The 19,069-nt window shown below is 44.8% G+C and overlaps 1 protein-coding gene and 2 pseudogenes across 1 annotated transcript; 2 read left to right on the plus strand and 1 right to left on the minus strand.

The window, feature by feature from the left end:
- The first annotated feature begins 797 nt into the window (after nt 1-797).
- Nucleotides 798-2,436, plus strand: LOC133370005 (uncharacterized; annotated as a pseudogene).
- A 7,640-nt stretch (nt 2,437-10,076) lies between these two features.
- On the plus strand, nt 10,077-14,183 carry LOC133369984 (actin, cytoplasmic type 5-like). Its single transcript, XM_061595838.1, has 2 exons — nt 10,077-10,236; nt 12,698-14,183. The coding sequence occupies exon 2, from the start codon at nt 12,709-12,711 to the stop codon at nt 13,837-13,839; it is 1,131 nt and encodes a 376-aa protein (XP_061451822.1). The 5' UTR covers nt 10,077-10,236; nt 12,698-12,708; the 3' UTR covers nt 13,840-14,183.
- Nucleotides 14,184-17,541: 3,358 nt separating this feature from the next.
- On the minus strand, nt 17,542-18,762 carry LOC133370006 (actin, cytoplasmic type 5-like; annotated as a pseudogene).
- Nucleotides 18,763-19,069: the final 307 nt, after the last annotated feature.

Consider the following 19,069-nt stretch of genomic DNA (forward strand, 5'->3'; position numbering starts at 1 on the left):
TAGGACCACATCATCGGCATATAATAATATCGATAGGGGTCTATTAGCTAAGGAGGGATAATGCGAGGGAATCAACATCAGGCTCTTGATTAGAGAGTTTATATAAAAATTGAAAAGAGTTGGAGCCAATATGCAACCCTGTTTGACTCCCTTAAAGGTGGAAATGGGGTTAGAAAGATTACCCGCCTGATTGCAACTGATCCTAATTTGTGAATTATGATGGAGGCCTCGGATCAGGGCAAGTAGGCACCTATCTATAGAGGAGGATTCTAGTTTAGACCAAAGTTTGTCTCTTGAGATGGAATCAAATGCAGCCTTAAAATCAATAAAGGTGGCAAAGAGAGATCCACCTGGTTTGGCTCTCATTGATATCACTCTCTCAGACCTTGCGTTGTAGCTGCTAATTGCTCTTGCTACATCACTTCTCACTATTAAAGCAAGCCTGTTTCTTCTTAATTTCTCATTTCCTGCATAAAATATTTTGTAGTTGCCTGACTGAAAATGTCCCATTCCTGTTCATTTTAATTCACTCACTCATTCAGCCTCTTGGTCTAGACTTCTGACGGCATTGCTCTCAGCTTCTTCAACACTCTCAGACCCCCTCACCACATTAAGGTGTGCTTATCCCTAGAGGGGATAAGCAACTTTAACCTTTAATACTTCTCTATATAAGACCATCTAAATCCATTTAATTCCATTTAATTCCTTACAATGAATTTAGAGACACTCAGATAGTGCAACAAGAATAATAACTATAAACATGAACTCTTTGCTTATTTCTTGCAGACTTACTCAACATGGCTGACTGTGAGATTACCACTCTGGTTATTGACAACACCTCTAGAACATGCAGAGCAGGATTTGCTGGAGATGATGCCCCCAGGGTGGTATTCCCTATTGTTGTGGGGAGGCCTAGGCACCAGGATGCCATTGCAGACATGGACGAGAAGGAGATCTAGTTGGGGGATGAAGCTCAGAGCAAGAGAAGCATCCTCACCCTAAAGTATCCCATTGAACATGGCATCGTCACCAACTGGGACGACATGGAGAAGATCTGGCACCACACTTTCTACAATGAGTTGCGGTGGCCCCAGAGGAACATCTCGTCTTGCTTACTGAACAACTCTGTTTCTGGAAAGCCAATTGGGAGAAGATGACACAGATCATGTTTGAGACCTTCAACACACCAGCCATATATTTTGCCAAGCGGGATGTGCTGTCCTTGTTCGCCTCTGGCCGTATTACCGGCATCATCATGGATGCAAGGGATGGAGTTATTCACTGTGCTCCCATCCATAAGGGTTATGGTATGCCCCATGCCTTTCTGTCTCTGCACTTTGGTGGCAGTGACCTGACTGACTACCTCATGAAGATCCTGATTGAGAAAGGCTACAGCTTCACCACCATGGCCAAGAGGGAGATTGTGAGGGACATCAAGGAGAAGCTCTGCTATGTTGCTCTTGACTTGTAGCAGGAAATGGCCACGACTGCTTCATACTCTCTGGAGAAGAGCTATGAGCTGCCTGGTGATCACCATTGACAACGAGCGCTTTAGGTGCCCCGGGGCACTCTTCCAGCCTCACTTACTGGGCAATATGGGCTGCAGTATTCATGAGCTTGCCTTCAACTCCATCATGAAGTGTGATTTTGACATCCGTAAGGACCTGTATGCCAACCTGGTCATGCCAGGTGGGACCTTGTTTCCTGGCATTGCCGACAGAATGCCCTTCGCCTCCAGCACAACGAGGATCAAGATCATTGCCCCACAAGAGTGCAAATATTCGATGTGGCTTGGGGGCTCCATCCTGGCTTCTCTCACCATCTTCTAGCACAGTGGTTCCCAACCTGGGGGCCAGGACCCCCAGGGGGGCTGCGAAGTAATCCAGAGGGGGCTGTGAACAGTAAAAAATTGAATTATTTATTAATATTTTTTAAAAGTCTTCACTCCTTCTACACTGTCTGCTTTCTACTGCCGCTGCAGATGACACCTCCCCCTTGCTCCAAACAAGAGGGGAGGCCTTTTGCTGAAGCGCCAGAGCTTCTTTCAGGCGCACTAAGGGCAGACATCTGCCCTTATAAAATACATGGCAGATGCCAAAGGAGGCTGAGGGTGGAGCTACCAGGAAGAAGAGGGGATTACTATCACTGACTCCTGTCTCCTTGCACTGCTGCTACTGGCAACACCCTTACTTAGAATGAGAGGAAAGGGCTTTTTGTGAAGCAAAAAGAAGCAAGCCTGCAAAGAAAGGCTGCTTTCCCCCTTCCTTCCTGGCAGCCAGCCTGCCTCCCTGGGGGAGGGGGTCACAAAATATTTTCAGCTTATAAAGGGGGTCCTGTGCTCATAAAGGTTGGGAACCACTGTTCTAGCACATGTGGATCAGCAAACAAGAGTATGATGCGTTTGACCTATCTATTGTCCACCACAAATGCTTTTAAGGTTCTCTGCTTATCACTGATAGCTAGAAAAATAGATGAATTTGAAAATAGTTGTAGCCTCTATCGCACAGTATTTCTGGATCACTTGTATAACAACATGCCATTTGTCAGTTCTTTTGAATAGCTCTAATAAATCAGCTGTGCATCTCTACATTAGCTATACAGTAGGGCCCCGCTTTACAGTGCTTCGCTTTACAGCGTTCCGCTAATACAGCGGTTGTGAAAGCGCTTGTTCCGCTTTTACGGCATTTTTTTGCCACCGGGTGTCATTTTGGTCAATGTAAGTCAATGGGATCCACTTTACAGTGGTTTTTGCTTTACAGCAGGGGTCAGGAACGTAACCACCTGTATGAGCGGGGCCCTACTGTATGCTAAAATTTCGCCCTGGGTAGGATGGGTAAATGGATAGATGGGTAAATCCTAGCAAGATGGAGGTGATGTGGGTTGGTGGTTCCCAATTCAGGTAATTGGTCAGTTGCCTGCTTTGGATGGTGTCATACTCCCTCTGAAAGAGCAGGCTCGTAGCCTGGGGGTGTTGCAAAAACTCTTGCTAGTTCGTGTACCTTGTGGGATGCCCGATTTTCCCAACAAGACGAGAGGCAAGTCGGTCAGAAGTTCAACAGCTTTATTATACTTTGCAAAGTAGAGACACACCCACACGTGTTTGCGCTAAAAGTGAGCTGCATGCCAGCTATAGGGCAGGCTTGCTTTTTATACCTTATCTTACTCAGAAACATGTGATTAAGGAAAAATACAGTACTCTAACATATTTTGCCCCAAACAAAGCAGCCAACGCCTTTTGGAAATCTGCCCGCAACATCTGCCTCAAACCGGTACAACAGGAAATACCAGTCCCCCTCCTCCTCTGAGGCCTAGATCAGGGCTACAGAACAACAAGCTTTGCAACGTGATCCCTGGTCACCCTAGCTTCCCCTTTCCTCAGCATAACATTTCTGGGGTTTCTCAGTTTTCTTAACAGGGGTGCTCCTGGATCCATCTTTGTTGCTAGAGACCTAGGTGACCTTAGTGGCTAGGAGTGTTTTTTACCCACTTTGGCTGGTAAGATAGCTGTGTCTGGACCGGGATAGCCTGACCACTGTTGCCATGCATTGGTAACCTCCAGGCTGGATTACTGTAATGTTCTCTATGCGGGGCTGCCCTTGAGGTTGGTCCAGAAGCTGCAGCTGGTGCAAAATGTGACAGTGTGACTGCTCACTGGGGCAGGGTATGACCAACATGTCACCCCTCTGCTGAAAGAATTGCACTGGCTGCCCATTAGCAACCAGGCAAAGTTCTTTTTGACGACTGCTGTTGAAAACCTGTGAGCTTAAATAAACTAACATTCAACATATAAGGACTCTGAGTAGATATGAATAAAGGGAGAAAGCAAGAACCCTTGATCCTGGGCTTTCATAGGAAAGAGGGCCAGCCTTGCTGGGATCAGTGCTTTGGGATCCTGCAGAGTTTTGTTTAATCCCCCATGCTGTTCAACATCGAGATGAAACTGCTGAGTGAGCTTGTCCAGGAATTTAGAAGGCAATGTTGAAATGTGGATGACGCACAACTGTTTCTGCTTTTCATGTAACCCAGGTGAGGTGGTGGTGGGTTCTGTAGACCATGTCTAGCTAGCATTGGATTGGATCAGAGCCAACAAACTGAAGCTCAGTCCAGATAAGCCAGAGGCACTGGGCTTATCCACATGGGAGCATTATTTCGTACTAAAGATGCTGTTTTTACCTGTTTTTTATTTGCACCATCCACAATAAGGGGATGGTGCAAAGCCATCAAAGCCAGCTGCAACCATGGTGTTTTCTGGTCACACTGAGGGGAAGGATCAATCACACAGTTTCCTAATGGCCATGACCTCTAATTTAACATTTCCACTCCCTCTGGTTACCTGGCAACCAAGCATACTCAGTTTGTTCTACCGGTTAGTTTCATTTAAAAGAACAACAACCTGGAAGTGCGATTATTTGTATTATCATTGGTACAAAATAGCTGAAACACAAATCTTTGAGCAATGTCATGCTTTTGTGCACAAGTTAGGGAGAAAAGAAAAATAAGGCACCATTTGCAGCAACATAAAAAAGGCTAGCAGAATGCGGGAGAGCAGCTGGAAGTTGCTTTTCAGCCTACAGGAAATGAAATGAATGGAGAAGGAGGGAGTGGGCATGGAGAGGAAACGATTGATACACCCACCTAAAAGCATTAGAGCAAAGTGTTTGCAAGCACTAGAGATACACATGAACACTTTTCCCCCTTTGCTTGTCATATTAGCAGAAGATTGGGTTAGTACACATTTACAGGAGGGAAACTGTGCGATAGCTTCTGTTTGCCAGTAACGTCATGTCAATTAAAGAGGGATGTTAGTAGCACCAAACACACACTTAACCACCGTGGAGATGAGCCCACTGTTAGTAGGTGGTTCCTCTTTCCAAATGAATGATGTTCAACCTAATCTGGAGGGGGATGCCAACTATCAAATGCCTGGAGCCTCCTGGCCCTGCTGCTCCTTCTCTTTGATGTCACTTGTCCTCACTGAGCATCCAAGCAGTGATATAAGGAAGCAGAGTAGCATCCTTCACTTGCCTTGCACTCTCACTTTGGGTGGTGGTACAGAATGGACCCAGGGGGAGAGAGCACAAGTGACTGGGCAGGCACTGGGGACAAAAGCAAAGAGAAAAATGCTCACTCAGGAGGAGACCTACTGAAAGTATCTTGCCCAAAGTCTCTCTCCCCCCACCCCAAGAAACCCCCCTGAAGCTTTCACATCTCCAGCATCTATTTGTGGGATGATCAGGTGCAAGGCAGGACAGGACTACATCCTGTAGCAAGCTGTTCCTGTACTGGGTAGCAGCAAATAATTTTGTTTTTAATATTGAAAATATTGATTAGCAAATGCAAAATCCTACGTATTTGGGGCTGGTTCTATTTTGGGGGCAGAATCTATGGCAGCTGACCTTTTTACTGAGCATTCCTACTGATTTATTTTTTTTTACACATTTTGTAGAGAGATGACGTCAGGGATTCATTGCGCATTAATCCTGATTAATTTGCAGGGAAGTTAGATGAAGGTGCATCAGGCAAATGTTTTTCCATACTTTCCAGTATACTTTCCTTTCTGCAAAAAGTCTGATTTGGGGAGCAGAGAGTTCTCTGTAAAGTTTACCCTTATTAATCAGCAGGTTTCACCCAAGAGAGCTATGCAGCATTCTAGTTGCTGAAAATAATTGGTTGTGTCTTGTGCAAAGACTCCGCAAAACATGGAACCAGCATTGACATCTTCCACACTCCGGGTTCACCTTTTCACTGAGGCATGTACTTCTTTAAGACAGGATATATGACCTCTAGATTCAGAGCCCGTATGCCACTGAAGACTTGCTGCTGGGAGGCAAACAGCAGGAGAGGGCTACTGCACTCACGCCCTGCTTGTGGGCTTCATAGAGGTGTCCGATTGGCCATTGTGGGAAGAAGAATGCTGGACTAGATGTGATACAGAGGGGTTCCCCTTATGGTCTTAAGCCTCTGGAGGGTGGTCGTGGAGGGGACTGAGGGAAAAAATGGGGAAATGAATGGAAGAGACACTACACTGAGACACTGTATCAAACCTCTGTCTGCTGGAATGAACCATCTCATAGTGTCCATACATGTGCATAGATTTAGAAAATGGTAGACTGACTGTTCCATTGTGCTGTAGGTAGGACTTTCTGGTTAACTTTTGACACCACTTTTCCCAGCTGCAGAGAAAAACAAGTGTCTGTAAGCAAACAATGGAGAAATCCATGACTTTTGTGGTGGTGTGATTTTTTACCCTCCACTATGTTCTACCTCTGAGAGAGCCAGTGTGGTGTAGTGGTTAAGGTGTTGGACTACGGCCCAGGAGACCAGGGTTTGAATCCCCACATAGCCATGAAGCTCACTGGGTGATCTTGGGCCAGTCACTGCCTCTCAGCCTCATGAAAACCCTATTCGTAGGGTCGCCATAGGACAGAATTGACTTTTTTTTTTTTACAATAATTTTTATTCAAATTTTCATAAAACAAACAAAACAAAATTATAAAACATTCAAAGACAAAAAACAAAGCAAAACAAAAATGATTAAACAAAAAAATAAAATGTTGACTTCCCATTTGTCGCAGATCAGTTATAGGTCTACAATATATAACAATCCTGTCTCTTAAATTATATTATAAAATCACTTTCCTCCAGTAGTTATCTTAATTAATCATCAAATCTCATAAACATTACTTTATTCTTTCCACAAAAAGTCAAAGAGAGGTTTCAATTCTTTAAGAAATATATCTATCAATTTTTCTCCAAATAAACATGTCAATTAATCCATCTCGTTAATAATTATAATAATCTTATTGTCATAACCATAGTCCAAATAAACATATCGATTAATCCATCTCATCAAAATCTGTTAGGTCCAATAATTTCAATAGCCATTATTCCATTATCCATATTAATTCCATCTTCCATCTTCAATAGTCCTGTTAAGTCCAGTAATTTCAGTGTCCAATCTTCCATTATCAGTATTCCATAATAATCTTGCTGTCATAGCCATAGTCATATAATAAGAGTCTGATGGGAATTTCCTCTATCCCAAATATTTTCTTGCCATCGATTCTGAATAAGTTGCTGAAATATTGTTGTAAAGTCATATCTCTGTTCTTTTTTACAAAATGCACCGGCTCATCTCTTGAGAGTTTTTCCATTGTCACATGGCTGCAGTTAATTCCATAGATTTTCTCTATATCAAGCTCCATCACGTCATTCCAGTCCAGAAAATTATCCAAGCCATTGATAACTTTATCTCTAATATCTTCATTAATTTCTTCAGAGATAGCGTTAAATTCCAAACAGTAGATTTTATTTCTAATATCCATAAACTCCAGATCTTTTTCCAATTCCACATTTGTTCCAATCTCCAGGGCTTGTATCTTCCCTTTATTTTTTCTTTTCTCATCTCTGATCTCATTCTCCTCTCTCACAGGATCCCCTATTTCTTTAAGCTCCTGCGTCATTTTGCTCAGTTCCATTTTCAGCTCCTTACTGGCCTGTCGCAGGGTTTGTTTCGTTATCTCAATCTCATCCATTATTTTCTGAAACATAATTACTTCCAGATTCTCAGCCACTTTCTTGATTGCCATTTTTAAAACCACGAAAACAAAACAAAACAAAAATAAAGAAGAACCACTTCTTATTTCAGCAACAATTGGGTTAATATTCCAGGCTTGATGACATCACAGTATAAACAGAGCAGCCTGCCTTATCTCTCTATGTTCAAGAATACAAAACAAATTTAGTTCCCAGCATCAAAACAGTTAGTGGCGTCGTGAAGAAGCAGATTCGTCAAAATAAAATAGACCAAAAAGAGAATAGTCCCAGACAATATAATGTTCCAAAGTTCATATTTTTTATTTTTTTCTCCTCGGAATAGAAATCCCTCTTCTGTTTATATCTTTAGAATGCACTTCCAGGACAGCTTTTTGCAATAGAGGCAGAGATAAGCTGTTAATTTCCTGAATAACAGAGAAGAGTTATAGCTCACCCAGAAGTTCTTTAAAGCTGATTCATTTGACAAATCTCTTTTTGCTGCAACAATTTAAACCAAGTAAAAAAAAATAATAGAAAGAAGGGTGCTTGCCTGTTAGTCCGTTTTCTCTTTGAAGAAAAGATAAACGTGTCGCATTAATCAGATAGAGCTTGTTCGGAAGTCTGTCCGGCATTGCTGGCTGGACCTTTTCTCATAAATTAATGAAATCCAGTCCTCCCAACAAAAACAGGCTTTTGAGGTTGATCTCTACGTTTCTCCCTGCCTGGGAGAAATTTCATCAGTCAAAAAAAAAAAAATGTTCTGACTGATTTATATCTGAAAAAGCTTCTTCTGAGGTGGGAGCCCGTCTCAAAAGCAGGCACAAGCGAAGTCACCCTTCCCGGAAGTCCCAGGACAGAATTGACTTGAAGGCAGTACATACACATACATGTTCTACCTCCACTGTCTGAATGCCAGTTGCTGGGAACTGTAGGAGGGGAGATTGCTCTTGAGCTCAGGACCTTCTTGTGGACTTCCCCTAAGCATCTGGTTGGCCACTTTGAGAACACAATGCTGGACTAAATAGGCCTTTGGCCTGATGCAGCAGGGCTCTTCTTGCATTCCCTTCGCCTGTTTGGCTTAAGTGCTGAATTGCCAATTGAGAAATACCATAAATTTAGTGTTAGGTAATGCAATTCTGCCCCATACTCAGAAGTGACGCTCCAGAAGGTTTTATCCCTCCCCCAGTAAGATGTCACCTAAGGTTTTAAAAACAATGCAGCACACTGCAACACCCTAATTTGAAATAATGATTAAAGTAAATATGTGTTATGCAAAATATTAAGATAATTTATACACTGCCTTTCATTGCAAGAAAAAATACCAAGGTGGTTTACAAATAAACTTAGACTATAGCTATAACCCTGGATAAGCAAGTATTTACTAGCAATGTGCCCATTGTTGTGACCGAAGGATGGGTAAACATATTACAATGGACATGATCCAATGCGGCGCTGGTGGATGTGATGGGACTTCCTCCCCCTTGCAAGCCCCAAATCTGCTCTAAAGAACTGCCAACCTGCCAGAAGAGATGAGGGGGCACAAGGGGGGGGTTACACGGGGGAAGGAGAGGAAGTACAGTTAGATCTATTGTCCAATTATGGTGGCGTGCTTGCACATCACCCTGTCTTAACGGTGATTTGGTGTGACAAACCACAGCTATAGTTGTTGCCCCACGCAAAGTCCATACGCTGTAAACCAGGAGAGCTAAGCAGCTAAAAGTAGGCAAGTCACTCTGACCCACATTGGAGGGGAGAGGGTGAGAGTGGTTTCCAACAACTCGGCAGTATAGTCCAGCGGTAGCAAGTGGGAGGCAGGCTGGGGCTTAGAGGGAAGCATACAACAACCCTGCAGTGTAGTCCAGTATTGATATCCCAAGTTAAAGGTGGGGCTGTTCCAGATTTCCAGTCAAAAATCCCTCCTACAAAACACCTCTCAGGTTGCAGTCAGTCTTCTTAAATAGCCTTTTCAGACCATTTTGTAGCCCAAATTAAAAGCTTATCTGCATGTAAAAGCCTGATTACTACTGACTTGCAGGCAATTTTAAAAGTACAACTTTTAAAACTTGCACATTTTTTTCATACATTGTTACACCCTAATCCTATGCGTGTCTACTCAAAGGTAAACTCCCCTGAGGTCCATTGGGCTTACTCCCAGGTAAGTGGATACAGGATTGCAGCCTAAGCTTATTTATCTTAGACCTCAATAGGACTTACTCTCGAGTAGACATGCATAGGACAATGTGCTGTTAAATGTTTAGATTTCTCCATTGTTGTCGATAGGCGGTTCTCGGTTTTGCCCTGACGGCGAAGCAAAATCACGGTGACAGAAAGGCACCTGGGAGTTCGATGCCTGTATGAGTATAATATTATACGTCTATTGCCAAAGTTCTCCCCGCCCCCCGTCCCGCGTCCCGCAGCTGCAATTTCATATTAATAAGCTTCCGAAAGGCAGTTCTCGCGTGAGTGGAGCGAAGATGATAAATGCAGTATTTTTGACGTCACGTCTCTGCCTTCTCACCAATCAGAAAAGTGGAGGAGGGATGGATGAGATGTAGGGCAACCAGTAGACGCCCGGGATTCTGGACTCCGGCTTATTTAAAATGAATGAGGGCGCGCGATTTTGCACAAGATATTGATAGCAGTTCTGTAGTGGCTGGAGGCGCGGTCTTTGCAGCTTTATACGCTCTTTCTTGCTTTGAGGTGAGTTTCTTTTTTGTAAGCTTACTATTGAGGATTGATAGTAGTTGTGTTTTGTTTTTGCACCGAATGTGGGTTGTACAAGGTAGATAACGAATTCCTAAAGCATCATGAAATCATGCTAAACGTGTTAATTAATTTACCAGTTTCCAGAATGTGTGTATTATCAACCAAAACTGGATGGGAATGGCCATTGTTAGTACTTAATTATAACTGTTCATACTGTCTGTGGTTTAGAGTGTCTGACTAGGTGGGCCTGGGAGACCAGGTTCTTTAAAAATCCTGATTTAGGCTGCAATTCATTACATGCTTACCTGGGAGTAAGTCCCATTGAATCCAGTGGAGTTTATTTCTGAGTAAATATGTATTGGATTGCAGCTTTAGCCATGAAGTTCACTGGCTGGGGCTAGTCACTAACTCTGACTAGCCTACCTCACAGGGTTGTTGTGAAGATAAAAGGGAGAGGGTGAGAACTGTGTATGATCTTCTTGGAGGAAAGGTGGAATATAAATGTAATAAATAAATACTTTGTTTTCCTCTGACCTTGCTGTCTCCAATTCCTAGCTATGTATGTGTATACATACTTGGGATAACACTCCATGATAAAGTGGACTGTTGTCCTGAAAGCTTATGTGATAATTCATACTTCACCCCCAGTTGTTGGACCCCACCTCCCATCAGGCCCAGCCAGCATAGCCAGTGATCAGGAATGATTGTTATCCTCTAAGGCTGCAATCCAAACTACACTTATGTGGGAGTAAGTCCCACTGAAGCCAGTGGGGCTTACTTCTGAGTAGACATGTATTGGATTGCAGCCTAAATCACTTAGATAGAAGCCTATTCTGGCATTAAGCTGTATATAGAATAGGATATGGCATCCAAAAAATTCTGGAGGGCGCTAGGTTGGGGGAGGCTGCCATAATCTGTTGTCTAAGTACTGCAAGACTTTCTTTACATTTTCTGCAGCAAAAGTCATACAAAATGAGACTTCAGTTTTATGCTTGCCCTTACTGTATCTTCACTATTATTTCTATTTATAAACTTAATAGATGGAACAAGCTCTGGCTTCATCTTAAAAATATACATGCTCTTAATGATGCTCTTCCTTCAAAATGGGGAACAGCCTGGTAACTGAACTGCTTATCAGTGTGATGTCAAACCTTTTGGGGAAAAAACGCCACCACCTAATTTCTTTAGAATGGTCTAAAGTTTGAAAGTGAGGGGAAATGACCCATGAATAATTTGAGGGAGATGACCACTGTGAGTCCCTCCCTGAGAATGAATGGCTTGATATGGTAAAGAATATAATTGCCTTGCATTTCTGCAAAGATTGCAATGCAAACCACCATATGAGTAGAGCTTTAGTCTAATTGCATCTAATTGAGACCGCTGCATTACCAAAGCGCCTTAAAGCAGGACCCTACTGTAGACTCACTGAAGTAAATGAATCTATATTGGTTTCCATTAGTTTCAATGGGTTTACTCTAAGTACGACTAACATTGAACACCACCCATACTAATATAACCAATGAGGCATCCAGAAGGTGGGTAACATAGCTTGTAGTAAGATTGGAAGGGGGTTTAAAGCATGGTGCTCTATCTAATTTATTATTTATTAATTTATTTATTTGATTTATATCCCGCCCTTCCTCCCAGCAGGAGCCCAGGGTGGCAAACAAAAGCACTAAAACACTTTAAAACATCATAAAAACAGACCTTAAAATATATTAAAAGAAAACAACTTTAAAAACCTTTTTAAAGCCTTTGAAGACATCTTAAAAAAAGGTTAAAAAACAGTTAAAAAAAAAAGGTTTAAAAACATTAAAAAACATTTCCAGCGCAGACTGGGACAGGTCTCAACTTAAAAGGCTTGTTGAAATTTGAAGCAATGGCCTTCAAGCTGGAATGCAGGGGATGGAGTTTTTAAAAGTGCCATGTCACTTGCAATCCTCAGGAAATCGATTGATGTTCGCACTGAGTATCCCTACTCTTATCTGCACCCAAGAGTTGCTTCTGTGTACTTCACAGTCTTCCATCTCTAAGCTCTTCTTAACAATCCTCTTGTTCTCCCCACTCTCCCTGATAACCTGGTCGTGGAACAACACTAGCAGCAGTGTTCTAAAACTGGTGGGTGAAAAAAAGATGGTGGCCTGCTAGCCATTTCTTCAGTTTGACTGCCTTGCATGCATTGGCTGCTGGGACTCTTAAGAAGGACATTGGTTTGGGTGAGCCTTAGTTTAATCAAAGCAGGTGTTTCTAACGCTCAAAGCAAGAGCAGAAATCTCAAGACTGAAGAAAATGAATTGTTACCTAAGATGCTGTGTGAGCTTTCTTGAATTAACTTAAGCTATGCAAAATCAGTATTTTAGCTAACTTATCTATAATCTCCACTGTCTACTAAAGTGGTCTCTCCCTTGTCCTTAAACAGCTGCCTGATATTTGTACTGTCTTGCGTTTCCTGCAGATTAATTCAAAATGGCTGATGACGAGATTGCCGCTCTGGTTGTGGACAACGGCTCCGGAATGTGCAAAGCAGGATTTGCAGGAGATGATGCCCCCCGAGCAGTGTTTCCCTCCATTGTAGGTCGGCCCAGGCATCAGGGGGTCATGGTGGGGATGGGCCAGAAGGACAGCTATGTAGGGGACGAGGCGCAGAGCAAGAGAGGCATCCTCACCCTGAAGTATCCCATTGAACATGGCATCGTCACCAACTGGGATGACATGGAGAAGATCTGGCACCATACCTTCTACAATGAGTTGCGAGTGGCCCCAGAGGAACACCCGGTCTTGCTTACCGAAGCACCCCTGAACCCGAAAGCCAACCGAGAGAAGATGACGCAGATCATGTTTGAGACCTTCAACACGCCAGCCATGTATGTGGCCATCCAAGCGGTGTTGTCCCTGTACGCCTCCGGCCGTACCACCGGAATTGTCATGGACTCTGGGGATGGGGTGACTCACACGGTGCCCATCTATGAGGGTTATGCCCTGCCCCACGCCATCCTGCGTCTGGACCTGGCCGGCCGTGACCTGACTGACTACCTCATGAAGATCCTGACTGAGAGGGGCTACAGCTTCACCACCACGGCTGAGAGGGAGATTGTGAGGGACATCAAGGAGAAGCTTTGCTATGTTGCTCTCGATTTTGAGCAGGAGATGGCCACGGCTGCTTTGTCATCCTCCCTGGAGAAGAGCTACGAGCTGCCTGACGGGCAGGTGATCACCATTGGTAATGAGCGCTTCAGGTGTCCTGAGGCCCTCTTCCAGCCCTCTTTCCTGGGCATGGAGTCATGCGGCATCCACGAGACCACCTTCAATTCTATCATGAAGTGTGATGTGGACATTCGCAAGGATCTGTATGCCAACACAGTGCTGTCTGGTGGCAGCACCATGTACCCTGGCATTGCTGACCGGATGCAGAAGGAGATCATGGCCTTGGCCCCCAGCACGATGAAGATCAAGATCATTGCCCCCCCTGAGCGCAAATACTCAGTGTGGATTGGGGGCTCCATCCTGGCCTCTCTGTCCACCTTCCAGCAGATGTGGATCAGCAAGCAAGAGTATGATGAGTCTGGCCCATCCATTGTCCACCGCAAATGCTTTTAACGATCCAAGTAGTCAGCGTCTTCTGCTGGAGTTGATAGATATCATCATGCCTTGTTTTTATCTTTTAAGTTCTGTTGCAAAATCTTTAGTATTGAGCCGATTCCTGAATTATCTCTTGCTTTATGCCACCCTCGTCCGCTGTCTTGCCAGGTCTATGCTGTTGATCCCGAATCATGTTCATCTTCTCTTTGTGACTCATGACTGCTTCTGCATTCTAAGCTTAGCGTCTGAGGGAAAAGTGTTGCTTTTTCTCACTGCAATAGTGGAATTAGTAATTGATTCCTATCGATTTTCTGTGTCGAACAAAGAAAAGCTAATAAAAGTCCTGCTAAATAAAGTAAAAATCTCTGTGTTTCTTGTAGTATGCCACTTGCCTGATAACTTCATAAGGTCTTGAACATAAGAATCCTCCACTACTACTCCTGGCTTTGGGCTGGAACAAAATCACACATCTTCCCTCTCCCCATCTCTTTTTGCTGATGGGGTGAGAATAAGATCCTTGTTAACAAACTGGAGGCCGCGCAACAGAGAGAGAGAAAGGGAGAGAGCCCCCCCCTTTGGCCCAAGTTGTCCCCCTCCCTCCTTTTCCACTTTCCCTTGCTTGCTGTCCCTCATCATTGCCACATTCCTTAGTCCTTCCCATGCATGCCTTCTCCCACAATAACAGAGGTCCCTAGGAGCCAATCAGCATGAAAGGAGTGTGTTAGCTACTGAGAAGAGTCTTCTCAGTGACTGACCTGCCTCCTTTGATTGGATCCAATCAGCAGGAAAGGATGCTGGAGACACAGCGACCCTGCTCCAAGAAAAGTAAGGAGATCTATAAGATCCCCCCAGGACCCCAGATGACTACACCCCTGCAGAGAGATGAAGAAGGCATTGAGGGCTTCTTGCCCAAAAGCCCCCCTTCCCCACAAAAGCTGGAGTTAGCAATGTTGTGCTGGACAGAAATGAATTCTCCCTTCAATATTGGCCAGAGAAGGAATGTGAGTGCTGAGTGTGTGTATGTGTGAAGAACCGCAGGAGTCTCCCTTTGAGGAAGGTATCATTGGGGTTGGTGGAAAATAAAGGAGGGGTTCCTAAAAGTTGTAATGCCTGGTTATTAATAGCCAAGATGTTGGTAAGAAAGTAATATTTTATTGAAACCTGATTTGGGAAATGAAATTCTAGGCAGCATGAATGTTGTGGTTGTTGGCCTCACAGAAAGGAGCAAAGGTACTAGTAACAGAGGGCACATCTGCACCTTACATTTAAGGCAGTATTATACCACTTTAGACTGTCATGGCTTTTTCCAAAGAATCCTGGGAACTTAGGGGTGCTGAGAGTTATTGGGAGGCCCCTATTTCCCTCAGAGTCACAATTCCCAGAGCTCCCTGGGAAGAGGGATTGATTGTTTAATCTTATTTTAATGTAGACTTTGTATGTTTTTAATTAATGTGTTTTTTATCTGGAAGCCGCCATGAGTTCCAGTTTGGGGGAAATGGCGGGGTATAAATAAAGACAATAATAATAATTGTTGAACCACTCTGGGAATTGTAGCTCTGTGAGGGGAACAGGGGTCTCTTAACCGGGGTGTGTGTGTGTCAATACACTTAACAAATAACAGTTCCCAGGAACCTTTGGGGGAAACCATGACTGTTTAGTGTGGTATTGTAGTGCTTTCAAAGTAAGGTGCAAAGTGGCTAAAGTCTCACCTTCATGAACCCCACTTTTTCACTCATGGCAAACCTACCAAGGGGTACCTGTTTGGTCTCACTTAATCCAAAACTACATTTTACTAACCCACTCTTCCATTATATCTAGGCTCAGGTCTGGATACAGCATTATAAATCTATTCAAGACCAAAACAGACTATAAGGACCCATACGTTAAAAGCTACCAAAAGCCACAGAGCAGGCTAAATACAACCACCTGAAATTAAAAAAATATTGTGCAATAGAACACTATCTGTGAATGCCTGGGAAAATAAGGTTTTTGTGTGGCATTGTAATGACCTAAGAATCGCCACCAAGATGGCTCTTTTAAAAGCTAGTAAATGCAGGAATTGCACCAATTTCCAGTCCATTGCCCTCTGCGCATAGGATGGAATATTAGAGGCAGTACTCCACAACTGCCCCCTTGTGGTCCTATATAGTCATAGCTGTTGCATTTGAGAAACCACCCACTGATGCTACTCCAGAAGCATAATGGAGTCAGGCTGATGCAATCAAAAGCCTTGTTGCAGCATCTGAAAAGCCAACAGATTTATTATGGCATAAGCCACTGCTGGGGACCCCATAGCCCTCCATATAGTGTTGGACTCCAATTCCCATCAGCCCCGGCAAGCATAGGCAACAGTCAGTTATGATGAGAGTTTTAGTCAAACAGCATCTGAAGGACAAGAGGTTCTTCATCCCTGGCATTAGCTTTTATGGGCTAGAGTCCACTTTCTCATATGCATGATGCTCAGTTCGCAGGGGTAGAGGAGAAGGAAAAATGGTAAGTGGTAGCAAGTGGCCATAAAATGCAAAAAGTACCATTTGTGACATAAGGCTAACCTCACAGCAAAGCATGCCCTCCCCAAAATAGTTAGTGCTATCCTGTTTGCTCCTTTCAGAGACCAAATATTAAGACTGTATATGGGCTCCTGCTGGCAGGAAGGGCAGAATAGAATTCTAGTAAATAAATAATATAAATCCTTGCCCCCATAATATGGCCTTTGCTTCCCAAAATGTTTTCCTAAGTCTCCTTGCTGTGACAATGCCACGGAATACTTAAATGCAGACAAAATCTGGGACTTAGTACAGATAGCAAAATTAACAGAAGTAGAACCAGAGAAAATAGATAGTGAGACAACTGGAGGTTATTCATTACTCACAGGAGTGATAGAACACAGGAGGCAATAGATCCACATGAAATATTGGGAGATAGATATGGAGTATAGGTTGCCAGATCTCTGGTTTTCAGCCGGAGTCTCCGGCAAAAGGGGGCCGTCTCCAGTCTCCGGCCATACTTTCGTTAAACAGGTGGATCTCTGGCTTTTCAGCGGCCCCCTCAGCCACGCATACGTGATTGACACACGCATACGTTGGGCTGTGGCTGGCCGCCTTCCCGCCCTTTCTCAGTGAGGCAGGGACTGCAGAGACAGGAGGACTTGAGCCGCCGTAGTCGTTCCTGTGCTTGAGCGAGGCCCAGCACGTCTAGCCGCCGCCCCTGCAGGGACCCCCCCAGCAGCAGCCCCTGCCCGCTGGCAAGCGGCACACAGCTGCAGCTGCAGCAGCAGCCCCGCCGCCACACAACCGCAGGTGAGGGTGCTGGAGTGGAGCCCGCAGCTGCCTGGCCGAGCGAGGGCAGCCTCCTGGCCCGCGTCTGCCACAACGTGGGCGCCTTCATCCAGCCGCTGCCCCTGCAGGGAGCCCCCCCAGCAGCAGCCCCCGCGGGAGCGGTTGCTAGAAGACGGCGTCCGAGCGGCCTGGCAGCCTCAGCAGGAGCCGTGAAGAGGCGGTGGCAGTGGAGGCCAGGCTGGGCCGGCTCCTTCTTAGCCCCGGCCCGGAGCCAGTTCCCCTGCTCTGGAAAGGACGGCCGGCTGCTTCACCCCTCATGCTGTGGGCGCCGCTGGGCGGGAGCGGCCGCTATGGGGCTCAGCAGTCTCTGCACGTTGTCGAACAAGTGGCCCAGTAATACTGTACAAAAGAGGACCGGCCTATTTTGTAATACATCTATTTTTCAAGCTAGGAGTAACAGGCAGAGATCCTTAAAGCATTTGTGGAGGACAATAGATGGGCCTGACTTATCTTGCTTTCTGATCCACATCTGCTGGAAGGTGGAGAGAGAAGCTAGGATGGAGCCCCCAATGCACATCAAGTATTTGGATGCCACATGGCTCCATGCCCAAGAAGGAGGGTTGGAAGAGGGCCTCAGGGCACCTGGAGCACTCGTTGCCAATGGTGATCACCTGCCCGGCAGGCAGCTCATAGCTCTTATCCAGAGAGAATGACCAAGTGGCCATGGCCACCTTCTGCTTAAAGTAAAGAGCGATGTAGTAGAGCCTCTCCTTGACGTCCCACACAATTTCCCTCTTGGTTGTGGTGGTGAAGCTGTAGCCTCTCTTAGTCAGGATCTTCATGAGGTAGTCAATCAGGACATGGCCAGCTAGGTCCAGACGCAGGATGGCATGGAGCAGAGTGTAACCCTTGTAGATGGGCACTGTGTGAGTGACCCCGCCCCTGGAGTCCATGACTATCCCAGTGGTATGGCCAGAGGCGTACAGGGGCCAGCACCACCTGGATGACCACATACATGGCTGGTGTGTTGAAGGTCTCAAACATGATCTGTGTCATCTTCTTCCAGTGCCAGATGTTCTCTATGTCATCCCAGTTGGTAACAAAGCACAAGGTTAAGCTATGGAGCTCGCTCCCAGAAAAGGCAGTGATGGCCACCAACCTAGATGGTTTTAAAAGAGGATTAGACAAATTCATGGAGAATAAGGCTATAAAAGGCTCCTAGCCACAATGGCTATGCTCTGCCTCCACAGTTGGAGGTAGTATGCTTCTGAATACCAGTTGCTGGACCCATGTGTGTGTGTGGGGGGGGAGTGCTGTTGCGCTCAGGTCCTGCTTGTGGGCTTCCCATGAGTATCTGGTTGGCCACTGTGAGAACAGGATGCTAGACTAGATGGGCCACTGGCCTGATCCAGCAGGCTCTCCTTATGTTCTTATAATGTTGTGTTCAATGGGATACTTCAGGATGAGGATGCCTCTCTTGCTCTGCGCCTCATTCCCCACATAGATGTCCTTCTGGTCCATCCCCACCATGACCCCCTTGATGCCTGGAAAATCCGTTGATGGTGGGATATACTGCTCAGGAGAAATCCTTTCCCTCAAATCCTGCTTTACCCAATCTGGAACTATTGTCTACAACCAGTGCAGCAATCTCGTCATCGGCCATTTTGAATTAATTTCCAGGAAATGCAAGATAGTAGACACACCAGGTTATCTGGTCATTTTAAGACAGAAATAAACCATTTCCATCTACATGAAACCAGAATCCAAGTGAACAGTTTCCACATGGAGAGTGAATACCCAGGATCACTTAGGAGTTAAAGCATGACCAACCTGCACTTACTTGTACTTGTTTTATAGATGCAATTTTATTGTTTATGTTGTTCACCAATGATGTTTTTTCTTAATAGTTGCAGTATAAAAGTGCTGGCAAATTACTAATTAAACCAATAAAAACATTTCTGCACTCATTA

The sequence above is a fragment of the Rhineura floridana genome, chromosome 14, assembly GCF_030035675.1.
Source record: "Rhineura floridana isolate rRhiFlo1 chromosome 14, rRhiFlo1.hap2, whole genome shotgun sequence".
Classification (NCBI taxonomy): Eukaryota; Metazoa; Chordata; class Lepidosauria; order Squamata; family Rhineuridae; genus Rhineura; species Rhineura floridana.